This window comes from Taudactylus pleione, unplaced genomic scaffold (genome assembly GCF_031769625.1).
Source record: "Taudactylus pleione unplaced genomic scaffold, aTauple2 ptg000824l, whole genome shotgun sequence".
Taxonomy (NCBI): domain Eukaryota; kingdom Metazoa; phylum Chordata; class Amphibia; order Anura; family Myobatrachidae; genus Taudactylus; species Taudactylus pleione.
The window spans coordinates 3,801,749-3,819,867 of NW_028285226.1; the positions used below are offsets into that span (position 1 = coordinate 3,801,749).

The 18,119-nt window shown below is 45.9% G+C and overlaps 1 protein-coding gene across 1 annotated transcript in view; it reads right to left on the bottom strand.

Moving 5' to 3' along the window:
* The window catches only part of LOC148474666 (fatty-acid amide hydrolase 1-like), a 46,218-nt gene that overhangs the window by 10,141 nt on the left and 17,958 nt on the right, over positions 1-18,119 (bottom strand). The window contains exons 8-11 of the mRNA XM_088458286.1: positions 17,966-18,060; positions 9,921-10,020; positions 6,803-6,846; positions 2,640-2,679 (exon numbers count right to left, since the gene is read on the bottom strand). Coding sequence (XP_088314412.1) covers positions 2,640-2,679; positions 6,803-6,846; positions 9,921-10,020; positions 17,966-18,060 — 279 coding nt within the window. The remainder of the gene's footprint in view (positions 1-2,639; positions 2,680-6,802; positions 6,847-9,920; positions 10,021-17,965; positions 18,061-18,119) is intronic.

The window sequence follows — 18,119 nt, forward strand, 5'->3', positions numbered from 1 at the left end:
AGGAGTACTCCAAGCTTCCCCCATGAGCTCAGTGAGCTGTTCTGATTGAGGGAATTCAGCCTTAACCACCTTTTGACGTTTAAACATCTGGGTTTTTGGCTTAGGGGCCGGCTCATCATCCTCTACATTCAGGATCGATATAACCGCCCTCACTAAAGGAGGGACATCCACTGTTGAATGATGGTTCTCCTTGCCCGAGTGCGACCCGGAGAGAGAACCCTGTGCATCATTTGCCTCCACAGATGATGCATTAGAATCCGAAAGCGGGGTGGACTGAGAGGATGATACAGTCCGCCTAAGTGTTTTAGTGGCTGTCTGTCCGCCTTTTGCTGATAGGCGGCAGATGATTGAGCCATATTCTGCACTGAGTGGACATAAACATCCATCCAAGGAGGATGCATAGGGGGTACTGACATAGTAGGCTGTAATAGCTGTGGGTACCCCATGGTGGAAGGCAGCATGAGGGCTGATAAGAGGTCCACTAGCTGCGTCATAACCTATGATAAGGAGCACACCAAAGGTGGCTCCTGGACAGGGGCTGGTATGGTGGACTGAGGAGGTGGTACATAACAAATAACTCACAGACCATTCTGCATGAAATCCTAAGGGGACAAGCCCGCTGAATAGGATCTGCAAGTAACCAGCACAGGGGCCTCAGGCTCCTGTTTACCCTTAGAAGACATAGTAATAACCAGCTAGCAGCACATAATCAGTGTATGACTAGTAATGCAGAGTGACACCTATCACAAATACAAGTAAATGTGAAGTAATAATGAACCCCTACACGCCTGGTAGTTGAGGGTTTAAATAAGAGCAGCAGGGATAGATATAACTGACGGAACGTTTTAAGACAGTATAATGCACATAAATAAATCTACTTATAATGGGCACTAAATCAACTACTCAAGCCTCAAAGGGCTGGCAGAGTTATACAGGAAGACTGGACCCAAATCTCCTGAGACCTGTAGCTTCAGAATTAATGGCTGCTGAGTGTCTCCTATAGGCAGGGCCGGATTAAAGGGGGGGCGACAGGGGCGATCATCCCTGGGCCCCCACACCCAGCCATCGGGGTTAAAGTGAACCAGAGGAGACGGAACCAGTTCCGCCTCCTCTGGACACCTAACCCCAGTGCCGCACGGAGACACCAGACGCCCGCTTAGATTGTAACCAGCGGGCGCCCGGCTCCCTCCCCGCAGCGGCAGCCAGAGCCGGTGACTAGAGCTCACTCGTGAGCTCCGGCTTCCGGCTCAGGCAGTGAACTATGGGAGAGACGTCATGCGTCTCTCCCATAGTGCAGAGGAGCAGCGCCAGCTGAGCGGATCAGAAGGCAGCGGGAGCGGGGCTTAAGGTAAGTAAGATTTTATTTTTTTCTCTTTTTAGCGCAAGCGGCTTTTCCACTGCTGTGGGGGACATTACTCGGGGGGGACTACTGGGGGCATTACTACAGGGGACATTACTCGGGGGGGACTTTGCTACTGGGTGCATTACTCGGGGGGCATTTCTACTGGGGGCATTACTCGAAGGGGACATTACTACAGGGGACATTACTCGGGGGGGGACATTACTACATGGGACAGTACTTGGGGGGGGCATTACTACTGGTGCTACTACCACAGGGGGCACAACTACAGGGGTATTACTACTGAGGGCATTACTATTGGGCACACACAGGGGGCATGACTACTGGGGGCACAACTACAGGGGTATTACTACTGGGGGTATTTATACAGGGGGCATTACTATTGGGAACACTACTACTGGGGGTATAACTACAGGGGGCATTGCATAGGGGGCACTGCATAAGGGGCAACACTCCTGGGGGCACTACTACTGGGTGCACTGCATAAAGGGCACGTAATAGGGGCCCCCACATGTTTGTTGCCCTGGGGCCCCCACAGACCTTAATCCGGCCCTGCCTATAGGGAAGAGGGTGAGGAGGAGGAACAGCTCAGAAGCGGGAAATCTCAAAGTGAGGGATTGTGCTCTGGGCTGGGGGAGAGGATGCCGGGGGAGAGCCTACCTCCCCGCTGCTACACCAACCGCCGGGTGCCGCTGACCTCTTCATGGTCCCCGATGCCAGCTTTTAACTGCCCCTTTGGTCTAGTGGGGGAGCGGATGAAGCAGTCACCCCACTGCAGCGTCCTCTGGCAGATCTCCACCGCCGGAGGTAAGGACTGCACAACATGCCTTACCTGTTCTTCCTCATCTGTCTGGCTGCAGTCCTGGGTCCCCAGTGGAGCTGCAATCAGAGCCCCGCTGGCGCCCACCGTGATCACCGGACCACTCACCGGTGTTGCAGTGCTGGCGGAGGTAGCTGGAGCAGCAGTACAGGCACCCATTAGGACGCCTTGCTGCTTGCTCAGATAAACAACAAAAAAACCTCATAAAAAATCTTGGGGCTGCCTAAGCAGTCCTCCTGTCTAAAGGTGCGACCGGTCCTGCTGGCACCAAATGAAAAACTGTCTGCCTGTGGCTGGGGGCGAGGTATAAGTGGAGGAAGACCGGGGCATCCTGGGAGCTAAAGCTTTAACTGTTTGGTGCGTGGATCTCTCCAACCACACCCCCCCCATGGTATCCCTGTGGATCCCTATGGACCCTGAAAAAGACATTATTATTAATATATACGCAATGTATACTACCTGCAAGGCTATCTGCTCCTCCCAGAGATGCTTCACAGATCTAGATGGAGGAATGAGAGAGATCAATACAGACAATAACAGCAAAACATAACAGAGAAAACACAAAATCACTGAAACTTTGATGGAAGAAAACCTACAGATCCACCGAGTCTGCTCTCTCTGTGAGCCCGATTCATTAAGGATCGCAACTGCTAAAGCGTACATAGACGGCCGATTGTTGCGTACTGCGCATGAATCGCAGTGTGCAAAGACACCACTGTGATCGCAATGCGATCACCCAGAGCACGGAGAGCGATCACTAAGTGACTGACAGGCAGTGAGCGTTTGGGGGTGGTGATGAGAGGTGGTCAGAAAAAAAATGCTGGCGTGCCTGACCATTTGAACGCCGTTGCATGGGCATGCATAAATTAGCCAGTGTGATGGCATAAGCAGCTTGAGTACTTACTGCGTGCAATGAGGTTAGCAATATCTAAGTAGAGTCAGGGCTGCTGTAATTCTGCATGAGTGGCCGATGGTACTCGATATTACCGATTTTTATGGAGGTTTGCAAGGTATTACGGATGTGAGTTAGCAGTAATAGGAGGCAGTGGACGTCTCTATGCAGGCAGCGTGAAGGCATTGTGACTGCAATCATTAGAATATTTTCACAGCAGACCTGCGCGCGATTATGAGGCTGGAATCGCAATAGCGATCCTTAATGAATCAGGCTCTATGTTTTTATTGTATATTTTAGACAGAATCGGTATGAGTTCAAATCCCGATACCTGAAGACCGGCACTAGAAGATCCCTAGGAGGGTAAGTATTTGTACTATAGAAAGGGCACTAGAAGAGTAAGTATTTGTACTATTTCTAACCCTCTCCCCCCCCTAAGCCTTCTTTATGGGTGCCTAACCCCCCCCTAATGCCTAACCTCCCCCTGTATAATTATCACAAAATTGAAAAAAAGGTATAACTCCGGCGCACGGTAACTGTCAGCTCAATCTCAATCCTATACCTGCCCAGACAAGTAAAACATACAGAATTAAAAAGCAATGGGAAAAAAAGATCTAAGGCGATACAGATAAAATTATACTTAAATCGTGGAGGTCGTTGATATGGAGGTTTTTCCTTTTCTAGAGATGATCCACTCCGTGGAATACAATATGAAATTTAAACACAAACATAAAAGACCATATGTGAAGTAATATCAAAACGTAAAACCACAACAAAATGAAATAGTCCTTTTGTGTTTCTGAAGAAAAAAAGGGTAATATCCGTTTTTTCCAAAAGTAAATGTCAATCAAACAGATCAGGATAGATCCTCACCACCACAAATCTTAGAGATGGGCGTACCATAAACTCACTTAATACGTGAATGGGAAATATACATAAAGGTATCTTTCAAAATACTTCACCGTGTGTCAAATGAAAGATTGAAGGATAAGCGTACCCCAACTCACGTAATAAGAAGTTGGGATCAGCATATAAAGGTATCTTTTCCACAAAAAATTAAAAAACCATAGGTAAAGAAGACTTTTGATTTAAAATAGAGGATGAGGTATCACTTCAAAAAAGGTTTATTAAAAATACAAATATTAAAAACATGTAAAATAAAATAAAAAATCCTTGAACAAGTAAAGATGAAAATTAGAAGTATTAACAGTAGTATCTCCTCTTACAGGTAAAAGGTCCGGACTGAACCCGTAATGGATCTACTATATACCTCAAAAATATAAGTCCAAGTCTCTCTTGTAATCCATAGAATGCCCACAAATCTCTCCACCAACGCCGTTTCGATCCTCCTTGGATCTCCACCAACGCCGTTTCGATCCTCCTTGGATCTTTATATTTTTCATCAAAAGTCTTCTTTACCTATGGTTTTTTCATTTTTTGTGGAAAAGATACCTTTCTATGCTGATCCCAACTTCTTATTACGTGAGTTGGGGTACGCTTATCCTTCAATCTTTCGTTTGACACACGGTGAAGTATTTTGAAAGATACCTTTATGTATATTTTCCATTCACGTATTAAGTGAGTTTATGGTACGCCCATCTCTATGATTTGTGGTGGTGAGGATCTATCCTGATTTGTTTGATTGACATTAACTTTTGGAAAAAAACGGATATCACCCTTTTCCTCTTCAGAAACACAAAAGGACTATTTCATTTTGTTGTGGTTTTACGTTTTGACATTACTTCACATATGATCTTTTATGTTTGTGTTTAAATTTCATATTGTATTCCACGGAGTGGATCATCTCTAGAATAGGAAAAACCTCCATATCAACGAACTCCACGATTTAAATATAATTTTATCTGTATCGCCTTAGATCTTTTTTCCCATTGCTTTTTAATTCTCCCCCTGTAAGTGCCTAAACCTACCCCCCCTCCCCGCTCCCTAAACCTAACCCTCCCGGTGGGGTGACTAACCCTAACCTACCCCCGGGGTTGCCTAACCCTAAACCACCCTTCCCCTAGCCTGACCCTAACCCTCCCAGAGGGGTGTCTAATCCTAAATCCCCCCCAGGAGCCCCTAACATAACCCCCTCCCTGCGGCTGTCCGCAACCGCCGCCCGGCTTACCTTCATTCGGTGTGCCGGGCGTCAGGATCCCGACGTAGGGATAATGATAGGCGGCAGAATTTTGTCGTCTATCATTAGTCCCTCGGCGGGATATGACAGTCGGGAAGCCGGCGGTCGGCATTTTGCCTGCCGGCTTCCTGACTACATGCATTTTAGACTGGTCTTAAAAATATCCGCATGTTTACACCATGTATTCCCCAATTCTTTTACTGTGTGAGCCCCAACCACAATGGTCAGTAGACAATTCCTCATACCTCCCAACATTTGGGAGGGTCGCACGTAAATTTGGGGGCCTTGTCATACGTCACGCCCCCAATCTTAATCATACTGGGGGCCTCCTTCCACCGCTGCTCTGCTATTTCTTCCATAGCTGTATCCGTAGATTTATCACTCCCTCTGTATCATACATGCCTACTCTCCCGGAAGTCATGGGAGGCTCACGATTTTTCGGGTAACTCCCTGCACACCCCGTAGAGTAGGCACTTCTCCTGCATTCCTGCCCACTTCCTAGTGAAGTAGGCAGAATGGGGGAAAATTTCTAGAGCAAACGTGGATTCCCGTGTAGGGGCGGGGCTTAATGATGCTATTCTGCAATAATCAAGTCATTTGGTCCCGCCCCTATTTAAATTTGCACCAATCGTGGCAATTTACCGCATGGGGAGGGGCTTAATGATGCTGACAATCAGCCACCCACCGGCTTCTTCTCCCCGGGCTTCTACTGGGGAGGGAAAGCAAAAGGCGGCAAGTATGCTCTGTATAAAAGTTCTTCCTATTTCCTCTCAGGTTTCCCTCCTTCTATTCCACAGTTGCTGTCACAGTGTCACCTTGTTCTAGAAACCCTCTTATTTATGTAAATGCTGCCGTCCTGATCACCTATTATTACTTATCTATCATATCCCCTATGTTATGTCTCTACTTGGAGCTGGACAGCTCCTTTCATCATGGTCACAGCCCTCCATCTTGTCAGTTACCTATAACAGTCTTCCACCTCAGGACGCAGAGTGTGAGCGGGTGGGAATTTATGTGGAATAATCCACCAGGGTAATATATCTATGTAGAGAAAAGTGATTGGACACTGACAGGACATAGATAAACAATATTTTATTGACGTCAGTACTTTGTAGGTCCACCACGTGCAGTGATTACTGCAGACACCCTTCTTGGTAAACTGTCTGTCCACAAGTTCCTGGATAACAGCAGGGGGTATGTTTTGCCATTCCGCCTTACGTACAGTGACCAACTGTGACACTGAAGAAGGTCGAGTCAGCCTAGAACGCACCCATCGTTCCAATTCGTCCCAGAGGTTCTCACTGGGGTTAAGATCTGGAGTCAGAGGTGGCCAGTACATCCAGGTTACCACATTTTCTGTATACTAGTCCAGCGTCACCCTGGAAACATGGCAGGTGGCATTGTCATCCTGATAAAAACATTCATTGCTTCTGTAGAACTGCCACAATGAACATCTTTATACTTCTCAGAGTTAATGTGACCATGCACGGACCCATGCTAAACCAGCTGCAATGCAGAGGTGTCCAATCACTTTTGTCTACATAGTGTACATTGTATATGAGAGATAATCTGGAAGAGCACACAGGGTCTTACCTTGCACCAACACTGGAATTTAGAAACCTGGAAATCCTCGGATACTGGAAATATTTAAAATAAGATTTACGTACAGGGAAAAAATATCAGCATCACTATCAATTTTAAAATATTTTATCTTCAAGTTATTATTAGATGCCGCATTGCAACACTAAGTTCTATGTACTATACAGATGGTTCAGGATCTGCTCTGAATGCTGAAGTCTTATAATCAGTGGCTATGTAGCTAACCAACAGCGGCCAAATATCTGGAGACGGAACCAGTTACGCCTCCTCCGGCCCACCTCAGCCCAGCGCCGCAGGGAGGCTCCATTTGCTGGGCGCCCACTGATATTTTGTTACCAGCGGGCGCCCAGCTCCTTCCCCACAATGGCACTGGCAGGTGGAGGCTGGCGCTCACTCCAGAGCTCCGGCTTCCAGCTCCTGAAGTGTGCACTATGGGAGAGATGTCATGAGGTCTCTCCCATAGTTCCGAGGAGCAGCCTGTTGGACGGCCGGGGATTCAGGTGCGGTTCTTATGGTAAGTATTGTGTTGGGGTTTTTTTGTGTGTAAGTGGCATTACTACTGGGGGCATTACTATTGGTATCACTACTACAGGGAGCATTACTATTGTGGGCACTACTACAGGGGGCATTATTATTGATGGCATTACTATTGGGGGCATAACTATTGTAGGCATTAATATTGGGGGCACTACTACAGGGGGCATTACAGCTAGGGGCATTATTATTTGGGCATTACTATTGGGGGTACTACTACAGAGAACATTACTACTGGGAGGCATTACTACTGGGGGCACTACTACATGGGGCACTGCATATGGGGGCACTACTACTGGGGGCACTGTATAAGGGGCACTACCACTATGGACATTGCATAAGGGCCACTGCCACTACTGGGGGCACTGCATAAGGGGCACCACTACTGCGGGCACTGCATAAGGGGCACTACTACTGTCGGCATTATGTGTATTAGGGGCACTACTACTGTGGGTATTGTGTATACGGGGCATTACTTTGGGTTAAAAAGTTAAAATGCCCATTGGTCACAACTTAATGTACCTGCTGCTTACACACCGCTAATTTCTTCTCATGGACTCAAGGTCTAAGGATTACTATTGGGGCTAGGAAACCCATGTCAGGGCATTATCAAAGTGTCACTTAGGATTTTAGCGAGTATTAAGTGAAGCAATAAAACATAACATCACTTATGTAACCATTGTGTCTGCCAGAGCAATGATAGATTTTCGGAATTATGCTGTAGAGTGAGAAAGTTACTAATCAGTGTTAGGGCACCTGGGCGCACTTACCAAACACAGGGACAGGGGTTGGGGGACAGGAGCAGTCTGTTTCTTTACGGTAGTATTCAGGTTATGGGCTATTGCTAGATATGTTATATATTCTCATATAGAAAAATCATTTATTAATTAGTGGGATAAAAGTATAGCTACAATATGGGGCCTGTTTATTTATTATCAGGTTTTAGACCCGATAATTAGAAAATGATTATTGCCAATAAGGAATGATGTACCGCATGCATGTATTTAAATGCACTCGCAGGAATCTGTCCTTGCTGATTGTAAAAGTAAAGTGACCACTAATGTGACCACTTTGCTTTCAGTTTTCGGGACGTTAGCTACCAGGGCCAAGGTCTGGAATGAATTGCTCGTTTCCGCATTATTTAAGGAGAAATTTGATTGATGAATAGAGTTCTAAGGAACCTATTCATCATCACTTAATTTTTACAAAAGTTGTAAAAATTAAGTTATTGGGCCATTCATTAAGGAGGTAAAGCAGCGGAATGGCCCGCTGTCCCCATATACTAGTATCACAGATATCTCCTACTTACCTTCCTCTGGCGGAATGGCCCGCTGTCCCCATACACTAGTATCACAGATATCTCCTACTTACCTTCTTTTGGCGGAATGGCCCGCTGTCCCCATATACTAGTATCACATATCTCCTGCTTGCCGTCCTCTGCCGGAATGGCCCGCTGTCCCCATACACTAGTATCACAGATATCTCCTACTTACCTTCCTCTGGCGGAATGGCCCGCTGTCCCCATACACTAGTATCACAGATATCTCCTACTTACCTTCCTTTGGCGGAATGGCCCGCTGTCTCCATATACTAGTATCACATATATCTCCTGCTTGCCGTCCTCTGCTGGAATGGCCCGCTGTCCCCATACACTAGTATCACAGATATCTCCTACTTACCTTCCTCTGACGGAATGGCCCGCTGTCCCCATACACTAGTATCACAGATATCTCCTGCTTACCTTCCTTTGGCGGAATGGCCCGCTGTCCCCATATAATAGTATCACATATATCTCCTGCTTGCCGTCCTCTGCCGGAATGGCCCGCTGTCCCCATACACTAGTATCACAGATATCTCCTGCTTACCTTCCTTTGGCGGAATGGCCCGCTGTCCCCATACACTAGTATCACAGATATCTCCTGCTTACCTTCCTTTGGCGGAATGGCCCGCTGTCCCATACACTAGTATCACAGATATCTCCTGCTTAAATTCCTTTGGCGGAGTGGCCCGCTATCCCCATACACTAGTATCACAGATATTTCCTGCTTACCTTCCTCTGGTGGAATAGCCCGCTGTCCTCATACACTAGTATCACAGATATCTCCTGCTTACCTTCCTCTGGCGGAATGGCCCGCTGTCCCCATACACTAGTATGGGGACAGAATTCATCAAGCACCATAAATACAATATTTTCAGAGCTTGTTTGCTGGAGCATTTGCCATCTTCAGATGGCGAGTGCTGCCGCTACCCACTCCTTCCGTATGGGAAGGAGTCCTGGGTCATGAAAAGGGATCCTTTCGGACGTCGGAGCTCTTGTGTGCATGCGTGACCTGCTCCGAGAGGAGCAATGAAAGTGTTCGGGAAGACAGCTGATTTGATGAATTCCTCCGGCGCTCTCGTCGAGAAGAAACATTAACTATCGAAGTCCGTTCGGACAATGATAATTAACATATTGAATAGACCAATTAGTGTTTATAATTATGTTGTGTTTTTTTCATTTTTGTTTATAATGAAATTGTCCGTGTTAAATTTAATTACAGTAAGAATTGGGTTTTTTTTGTTTTTCGTATCTACTTACTATCGGCCGGAAAATGAAGCCCAGGATCCTCTTCACCACGTCGGGCATTTTACAGAGTTGTGCGCATTCCCCCAGGTTGGGGTCTATGAAGTTGTTCTTACTAATAGGAATAAAATACAAGGTGGTTATATAAAGTGGTCCCATTTATTCACTACCCCTGAAATGCATGAGTATTCCGAATATTCCAGGAGAGTGGGCAACGTACGGACAAAGGTTTTTAGTTTCCCCTGCCTATACATACTATGCCAGGTTATCAGCCCCCGCCATCTTTATTAGCCCCCCTGCATTTCCTGATCACAGAGGTCATGGCATCAGAGACTGCCCCACAAACGCTGGCCAGGATTTTATTATGGATCCGTTAGAGTGCTGCCTCTTGTGCACAGCACTCTAGAGCTTCAGCAGTCCCACAGCTGAACATTTAGGTCCCTGTTGACTATAGGCCGCATAGGGGAGCAAGGCCAGTAAGCATCACAGGTGGCCACGTGGTGCCTGCAGACTGTTGAGGCCCCCCGTTGATAGTTACACCGATTGTCATAAGATATTCTTATAACAGCTCTGCTAGGGGGGAGATGCTGAGCAAGGATCCTTATGTACATCAACTCATCGTAACATAAAGGGATTCTCTCCCGCTTTCCTACATGCCCTCCAGTCTGCTTACTGCAATGTTATCTATATATAACTAGATTGGAGATTCCATTCCACAGTTGGCAACATTCTCATATTATTGGCTCTCTCTGAGGTAAAAAAAACCCAAATAAATAAAAAATACTTAATTTCTATATATACTGTATATTGTTAGAGGTGTCCAGCATGGAATCTGGTATCCAGAACATTAGGGAAATCCAGAAAAAGTTCCTGTGACTGAGGACAAATTATGTGATAATTAGGGATGCAATCGGGAAGCCAGCTGACATTAAACTGACAGCTGGCTCCCCGACTGTCATATCCCGGCGAGGGTGAAATGCCCGGCGTCTAGATGTATACGCCGCTCATTTCCCCGACGCCGGGAGACCTTCGATCGGGATGCCGGGCGCCACGAGCGGACAGCCGTGGGGGGGAAGGGTTAGGTTTAGTGCACCCGGGAGGGACTTAGGGTTAGGCACTCCCCCGTGAGGGTTAGGGTCAGGCTAGGGGGAGGGAGGGTTAGGCACCCCCCCAGGGGACTTAAGTTTAGGCAGCGGGGAAGGGGGGGTTAGGGTTAGGCACTTACGGGGGGGATTAGGGTTAGGCACTTGGGGGGATTTTAGGGTTAGGCACCCCTAAGGAGAGTTAGGGTTAGGGGGGTTAGGTTAGTCTATACATACCTTACAACGATCAGGATTTCCAGCGCTGTCGGGCTCACGCTGCCGGGATGTGTTCCAGTGTCGTGCTGCCGCTGCCGGGAATCGAACCACCGGCCATGCGGGGGCGGTATTTCATACCGATTCCGATAATTATATGTACTGAATAACTTTTCCCTCATTCACTTGGGTCACATAGCTCCTCTCAGTGATTACAGATGGTGGAGGCCAATGGCCATGTCTCCATGTATGGCTCCCCTTAGAGATTGTTTGTCATGGCTGTTTTTTGTGACTTTCCCTTCTTGCACTTGTGTAGCAGTGCTCCTCTCAGTGACTGAAGGAGGGTCACTGGCGGGCGTATCTATAATGGGTGCAGGCTATGCAGGGCACATGGGCCTCTGGCTCCCTTTATTCCGTTGTGTCGCAGTGCTCCTCACAGTGACTGTAGGAGGATGCGATCATTAGTCCTGTCTGGGTGTACAACATTCCCTTGTATAGCAGTGCTCCTCACAGTGACTGTAGGAGGATGTGATCATTAGTCCTGTCTGGGTGTACAACATTCCCTTGTATAGCAGTGCTCCTCACAGTGACTGTAGGAAGATGTGATAATTGATCCTGTCAAGGTGTATAACTTCCCCTTATTCCCTTGTGTAGCAGTGCTCCTCACAATGACTGTAGGTGGATGTGATCATTAGTCATGTCTGGGTGTATAACTTCCCCTTATTCCCTTGTGTAGCAGTGCTCCTCACAGTGACTGTAGGAAGATGTGATCATTGGTCATGGCTGTGTTTATGACTTTCCCTTTATTCCCTTGTGTATCAGTGCTCCTCACAGTGACTGTAGGTGGATGTGATCATTAGTCATGTCTGGGTGTATAACTTCCCCTTATTCCCTTGTGTAGCAGTGCTCCTCACAGTGACTGTAGGAAGATGTGATCATTGGTCATGGCTGTGTTTATGACTTTCCCTTTATTCCCTTGTGTAGCAGTGCTCCTCACAGTGACTGTAGGTGGATGTGATCATTAGTGATGTCTGGGTGTACAACTTCCCCTTATTCCCTTGTATAGCAGTGCTCCTCGCTGTGACTGTAGGAAGATGTGATAATTGATCCTGTCAAGGTGTATAACTTCCCCTTATTTCCTTGTGTAGCAGTGCTCCTCACAGTGACTGTAGGAGGATGTGATCATTAATCATGTCTGGGTGTACAAGTTCCCCTTATTCCCTTGTAGAGCAGTGCTCCTCACAGTGAGTGTAGGAAGATGTGATCATTAGTACTGTCTGGGTGTACAACTTCCCCTCATTCCCTTGTAGAGCAGTGCTCCTCATAGTGACTGTAGGAGGATGTGATAATTGATCCTGTCAAGGTGTATGACTTCCCCTTATTCTCTTGTAGAGCAGTGCTCCTCACAGTGACTGTAGGAAGATGTGATAATTAATCCTGTCAAGGTGTATAACTTCCCATTGTTCCCTTGTGTAGCAGTGCTCCTCACAGTGATTGTAGGAAGATGTGATCATTGGTCATGGCTGTTTTATGACATTCCTCTCATATTTTTATGTTTTCTCTTGGTTTTTCCATACTTTTGTCATATTATAATTATAAATATGACAAAACCCTTTTTATTTTTTCTGTTCTTTTTCACTTCAATATGAAAAGGGGGTCTATTTACTAAGCTTTGTTAGGAGATAAAGTGAACGGTACCTTATCATCGTTCACTTTGACCCGTATTTAATGTGAGCCGAGCTGCGGCCCGGACTTAATGCTGCCTTCGCCTGTTTTGTAGGCATTAAAGTATCGCGCGCGTGCCCGCGTATCCCCGTATTCAATTTGAAAGTAGGCAAAAACGGGACCCGGCGATACTTGGATCAGCGTTAAAAAAACGGGAATTTTCGGGAAATAATCCTAGGACCCCCCCAAAAGATGTCCAGACATGGGGGATCACTATGGGTACCCCCGTTTTTGGTTGCAAAAGAAAAATCGGGTTTTAAATAGCCGCTGCAGGTGTTTTTTTTCCTGACTTTGAAGAAGTGATGCAGAAGAGCACTTAGCTAATTTTTTTCGTTTTTAAAAATGGTCCCATCAAATTTGGGGTACATGAAAATGGGTACTAGCATATTTTTAAGTCCCAAAACGCATTTTTTTAAATTCTGCAAAAATGCACCTGCCACGGCTATTTGAAACCCCGACTTCCTTCAGGAGTTAAAAATGGGGGTACCCATAGTGATCCCCCATGTCTACACATGTTTGGGCGATTCACGCCACGTGGGAACTGTCAGTAGCCGGAGCCAATCAGCGGCCGCTCTACAGTCAGTGCGGCCGCTGTTTGGCTCTCGGGAAGTGCCAGCTCCATGCATGTTCTGTCAGCAGGCATCCGTCAGCTGGCATTCGGGAGCTATCAGTATGTGTGGCAGCACACATACTGATAGCTGTTGCGTGGGTCGTGTAAACTCGTTTTTTTGTCTTGCTAAGTTCCTGGATTACTGCGGAGACCGGCGCCAGGATATAGGTGAGTATGAATTTTTCTTTGCAGACCCATTCATTGAAGACAATCTACTGGACAAGGGGACAGACACATCTGGTATAGGTAAGTATGTGTGAATGGGTAGGTGTGTGTAATAAAGTTATACTGTCACGGTGTGTGTTTTGTCTTTTTTTAACTATTTATTTTACAGCGAAGTTACAGGTGCCGCATGTCTGCTGGCACTTGTTGTTCCACAAGTGCAAAATGGCAGGCATGCTGTCACTTCTAGTTCCACTGTAAAACACAATAGTTTTACATTATTTGGCCCCCCCATTACCTCCATACCCACCAAACCAGGGGTATGGGGAAGAGCCCCAGGCTTCAGCATAAGCCTGTGGTGCTCGGGAAGGGGGGACCCTTCTTTGGGGGGCCCCCGACTCCCCAGAGATCACCGGCTTGCGCTGACCGATTTGGGATGCCAATGCTTTGGACCTGGAGCCCCGGTGATTGGGTCTCCTGGCTGTGGCATTACACCCCAGTCAGTTGGGTCTGGTGCTGGTCTTAAATATAGGGGGATTCTCACATATTTTTTCCATCTATATTTAAAACCAGAACTGGTCCCTGCAGCCTTGGGTTGGTTTCTAAAATACGGTGGAACCATACACAATTGGTCCCCATATTTTTAGAAACCACCACTGGCTGGCAAGACTGGGGCTGGTTTGGCTTTTGGGGGGGGACCTTATGTAATTTTTTTGTAAATTTTTACCCCGTTTTTTTACAGGTTAAACAAAAGGGGAATTTTCGGGAAATATTCTAGAGTACCCCCTAAAGATGTGCAGATATGGGGGATCACTATGGGTACCCCCATTTTTAACTCCTGAAGGAAGTCGGAGTTTCTAATAGCCGCTGCAGGTGCATAAATGCGGCTTTGAATAAGGTGATGCAGAAGAGCATTTAGAAGTTTTTTTAAGGCAAAACAACTATGCCCATCAAATTTGGGGTACTTGAAAATGGGGTTCAGCATATTTTAAATTTGCTAAAGTGACTTAAACAAATCATGAAAAATCCACCTGGCGCAAACACCTGCAATCAAAAAAACACATGGGGCATACTTGGGGACCCCCCCAGAGTCAAGTTTGCTAGTTTTTAAGTTTGTACCCCAACTTTTTTTTTTTGCCCCCTTTTTCAAAGTAAATTTTTGGGGTGTCCTTAAGTTTTTTTTGTTTTTTTTTACACAGATTACCTTTGGGGAACTAACTGAAGGCTGCACTGGGTTTCCCGAAATATTGAACCCCACTTCTGCACTTTTTACCGCCTGTCATTCATAGGCGATACTTTACCGTCTATTACATTGCATTGACTTTCCGCCTAGGCGGAAAGTCTTTGAAATTGAATACGGGGTAAAACCAAAACAGGCAATAATGACGTCATCGGCGGTAAATTACCGCGGATCCGGACTTAACGCCTCAAATTGAATACGCCCCTTTATCTCCTAACAAAGCTTAGTAAATAAACCCCTATATAACACAGAGCAGCATTTTCATGTACCATACCCTGACAGTGATTGTTACCAGCCAATTGTGCAGACACCACATAAATGTACTTCATACACAGTCTAACACATGGTCCCAGAATTAATGTTCGCATTTCACTTTTTCAAATAATTGCTGACTACAATACTTAAATACCTGGACATGGCTTAACTGTGTATAGTGTGCATGTTCTCTTCATGTTTGCATGGTTTTCTCCCACACGCCACAAACATCCTTCAAAATTAACACTAGTCTCCATGTGTGTATGTTAGGGAATTTAGGGGGAGATGTTTCAAGCCGCAGAGTGGGATAAAGTTACGCAACGCAACCGGTCAGCTCCTGTCATTTATCTAGTGCAGCATTTGAAATGTTAGATGCTGATTGGTTGCATTGGGCAATTACACCACATTATCTACAGTGGTGCTTGGAAGTTTGTGAACCCTTCAGAATTTTCTATATTTCTACTGAAATTTGGCCTAAAGCTACCTCAGATTTTCACACAAGTCCTAAAACTAGACAAAGACTAAAGCAAATGAGGCAAATAAATTAAACATGCTAATTGTTTAATTTTTTTGAGGACAATGATCCAATATCACAGTTGCAAAAGTATGTGAACCTTTAGGCTTAGCAGACAGGGCCGCCTTCAGAGATCATGGGGCCTGGGACGGGCCAAATAGGCAGAGCCCCCCCAGCCCCCATTATACAGAACCTCACCCTTCCCCGAGTAATCTCCCTCCCTCCGCACAACGAGGCCCCGGGGCCTTCCCACCCACTAATTTTTCCCTGTTAAATTTACATTTACTGACAGGCGCCACCTGCGCCCAGTACTATATCCTCTCCCTACCTCTCCAACCGCCCGCTGCTGTTGCGGTGTTTATGGATGCTCCCGTCTGCTCGATTGTGTTATTGGTTAGCAGCACAGAGTAGGCTGGGAGCATCCACTCTGCCTGCCTCCAACAGCCAGCCACATACATAGCAGCAGCGACGGGCGTTTGGAGAGATAGTGAGAGGGTATATTGTAGTAGTGGGCGCGGGCGGCCGCGGACCACCAGCCGAGCCTGTCAGTGAACGTAAGTTTAGCAGGGTGGAAATAGCGGACAGGCGGTAGGAGGAGCGGTCGGGCCCCCAGAGTATCCGGGCCCGGGACTCGAGGCCCGGCCTTCCCCCTTGATAGCGGCCCTGTTAGCAGATACTGTATTTTGAAGGTGAAATTAGAGTCAGGTATTTTCAATCTATTGGATGGCAATCAGGTGTGAGTGGACAACTTGTCTTTTTAAAAGAACAGGGATCTATCAAAATCTGATGATCACAACACATGTTTGTGGAAGTGTATCAGGCCATGAACATAGGAGATTTCTGAGGACCTCAGAAGAAGAGTTGTTGATGTTCATCAGGCTGGAAAATGTTACAAAACTATCTCTAAAGATTTTGGACTCCATCAATCAACAGTCAGACAGATTGTGTACAAATGGAGAAAATTCCAGATCATTATTACCCTCCCCAGGAGTGGTCGGCCAAAAAAGATCACGCCAAGAGCAAAGCCTCAAATAGTTTGCAAGATCACAAAGGAACCCATTGTAACCTCTAAACAACTGAGGCCTTTCTCACTATGGGCTAATGTCAATGTTCATGAGTCCACCATCAGGACGACACTGAACAACAATGGTATGCAAGGCTGAAAAAGCATGAAAAAGCCAAAAAAATGAACATTACTGCCCACCTGCAATTTGCTAAAGATCACCTGGACAAGCCTGAAAACTATAGGAACAATGTTTTGTGGACAGATGAGTCCAAAATAGAGCTTTTTGGTTTAAATGAGAAGCATTATGTTTGGAGAAAGGAGAACACTGCATTCCAGCATAAAAACCTCATACCATCTGTGAAACACGGTGGTGGTATCATGGTTTGGGCCTGTTTTGCTGCATCTGGCCCAGTACGACTTGTCATCATTGATGAGACAATGTATTCTGAATTATACCAGAATATTCTAAGGAAAATGTCAGGACATCTGTCCATGAGCTGCATCTCAAGAGAACGTGGGTCATGCAGCAAGACAACGACCCAAAGAACACGTAATTTCACCAAACAATGGTTAAAGAAGAATACATTTTAAGTTTTGGAATGGTCAAGTCAAAATCCTGACCTTAATCCAATCGAAACGTTGTGGAAAGACCTGAAGCGAACAGTTCATGGGAGCAAACCCACCAACATAACACAGTTGAAGCTGTTTTGTACGGGGAAATGGGGTAAAATTCCTCCAAACCGATGTTCAGGACTAATCAACTAGTATCGGAAACATTTAGAAGCAGTTATTGCTGCACAAGGGGGGTCACACCAGATACTGAAAGCAAAGGTTCACATACTGTTGGCACTCACAGATATGTGATATTGGATAATGTTCCTCAATAAACAAATGAGCACGTCTATTTTTTTGTCTCATTTGTTTGATTTAGTTCTCCTTCTTTACTTTTAGGACTCGTGTGAAAATCTGAGGTAGTTTTAGGCCAAATTTCAGCAGAAATATAGAAAATTCTGAAGGGTTCACAAACTTTCAAACACCACTGTATCTCCAAAGCTTGGTACAGCCCCCTTTAGACTGTAAGCTACAACAGGGCAGGGACTGATATGAAACCCAAATAATCTCTGTACAGTGCTGAGTAAATTGTGGTGTTATATAAATAAATTATTATTCTTCCAGGGTGCTATGCTTAAATGTATTTACCCCTCACCCTAATATCCAGCTTTCATTGCTTGTACTCAGCACATGCCACTTACAACTTATCTGCTACGGTTTTCCCTTTGTCTCCAAGAAACGCCTTCCAGAGCAGCTCATATGCATAACCCACTCGTGGAGGCCTGAACAAGATGAGCTGAAAAGAAAAATTTAAATTTTAATAATTTTATATAATCTAAAATTGGTGAAATATAA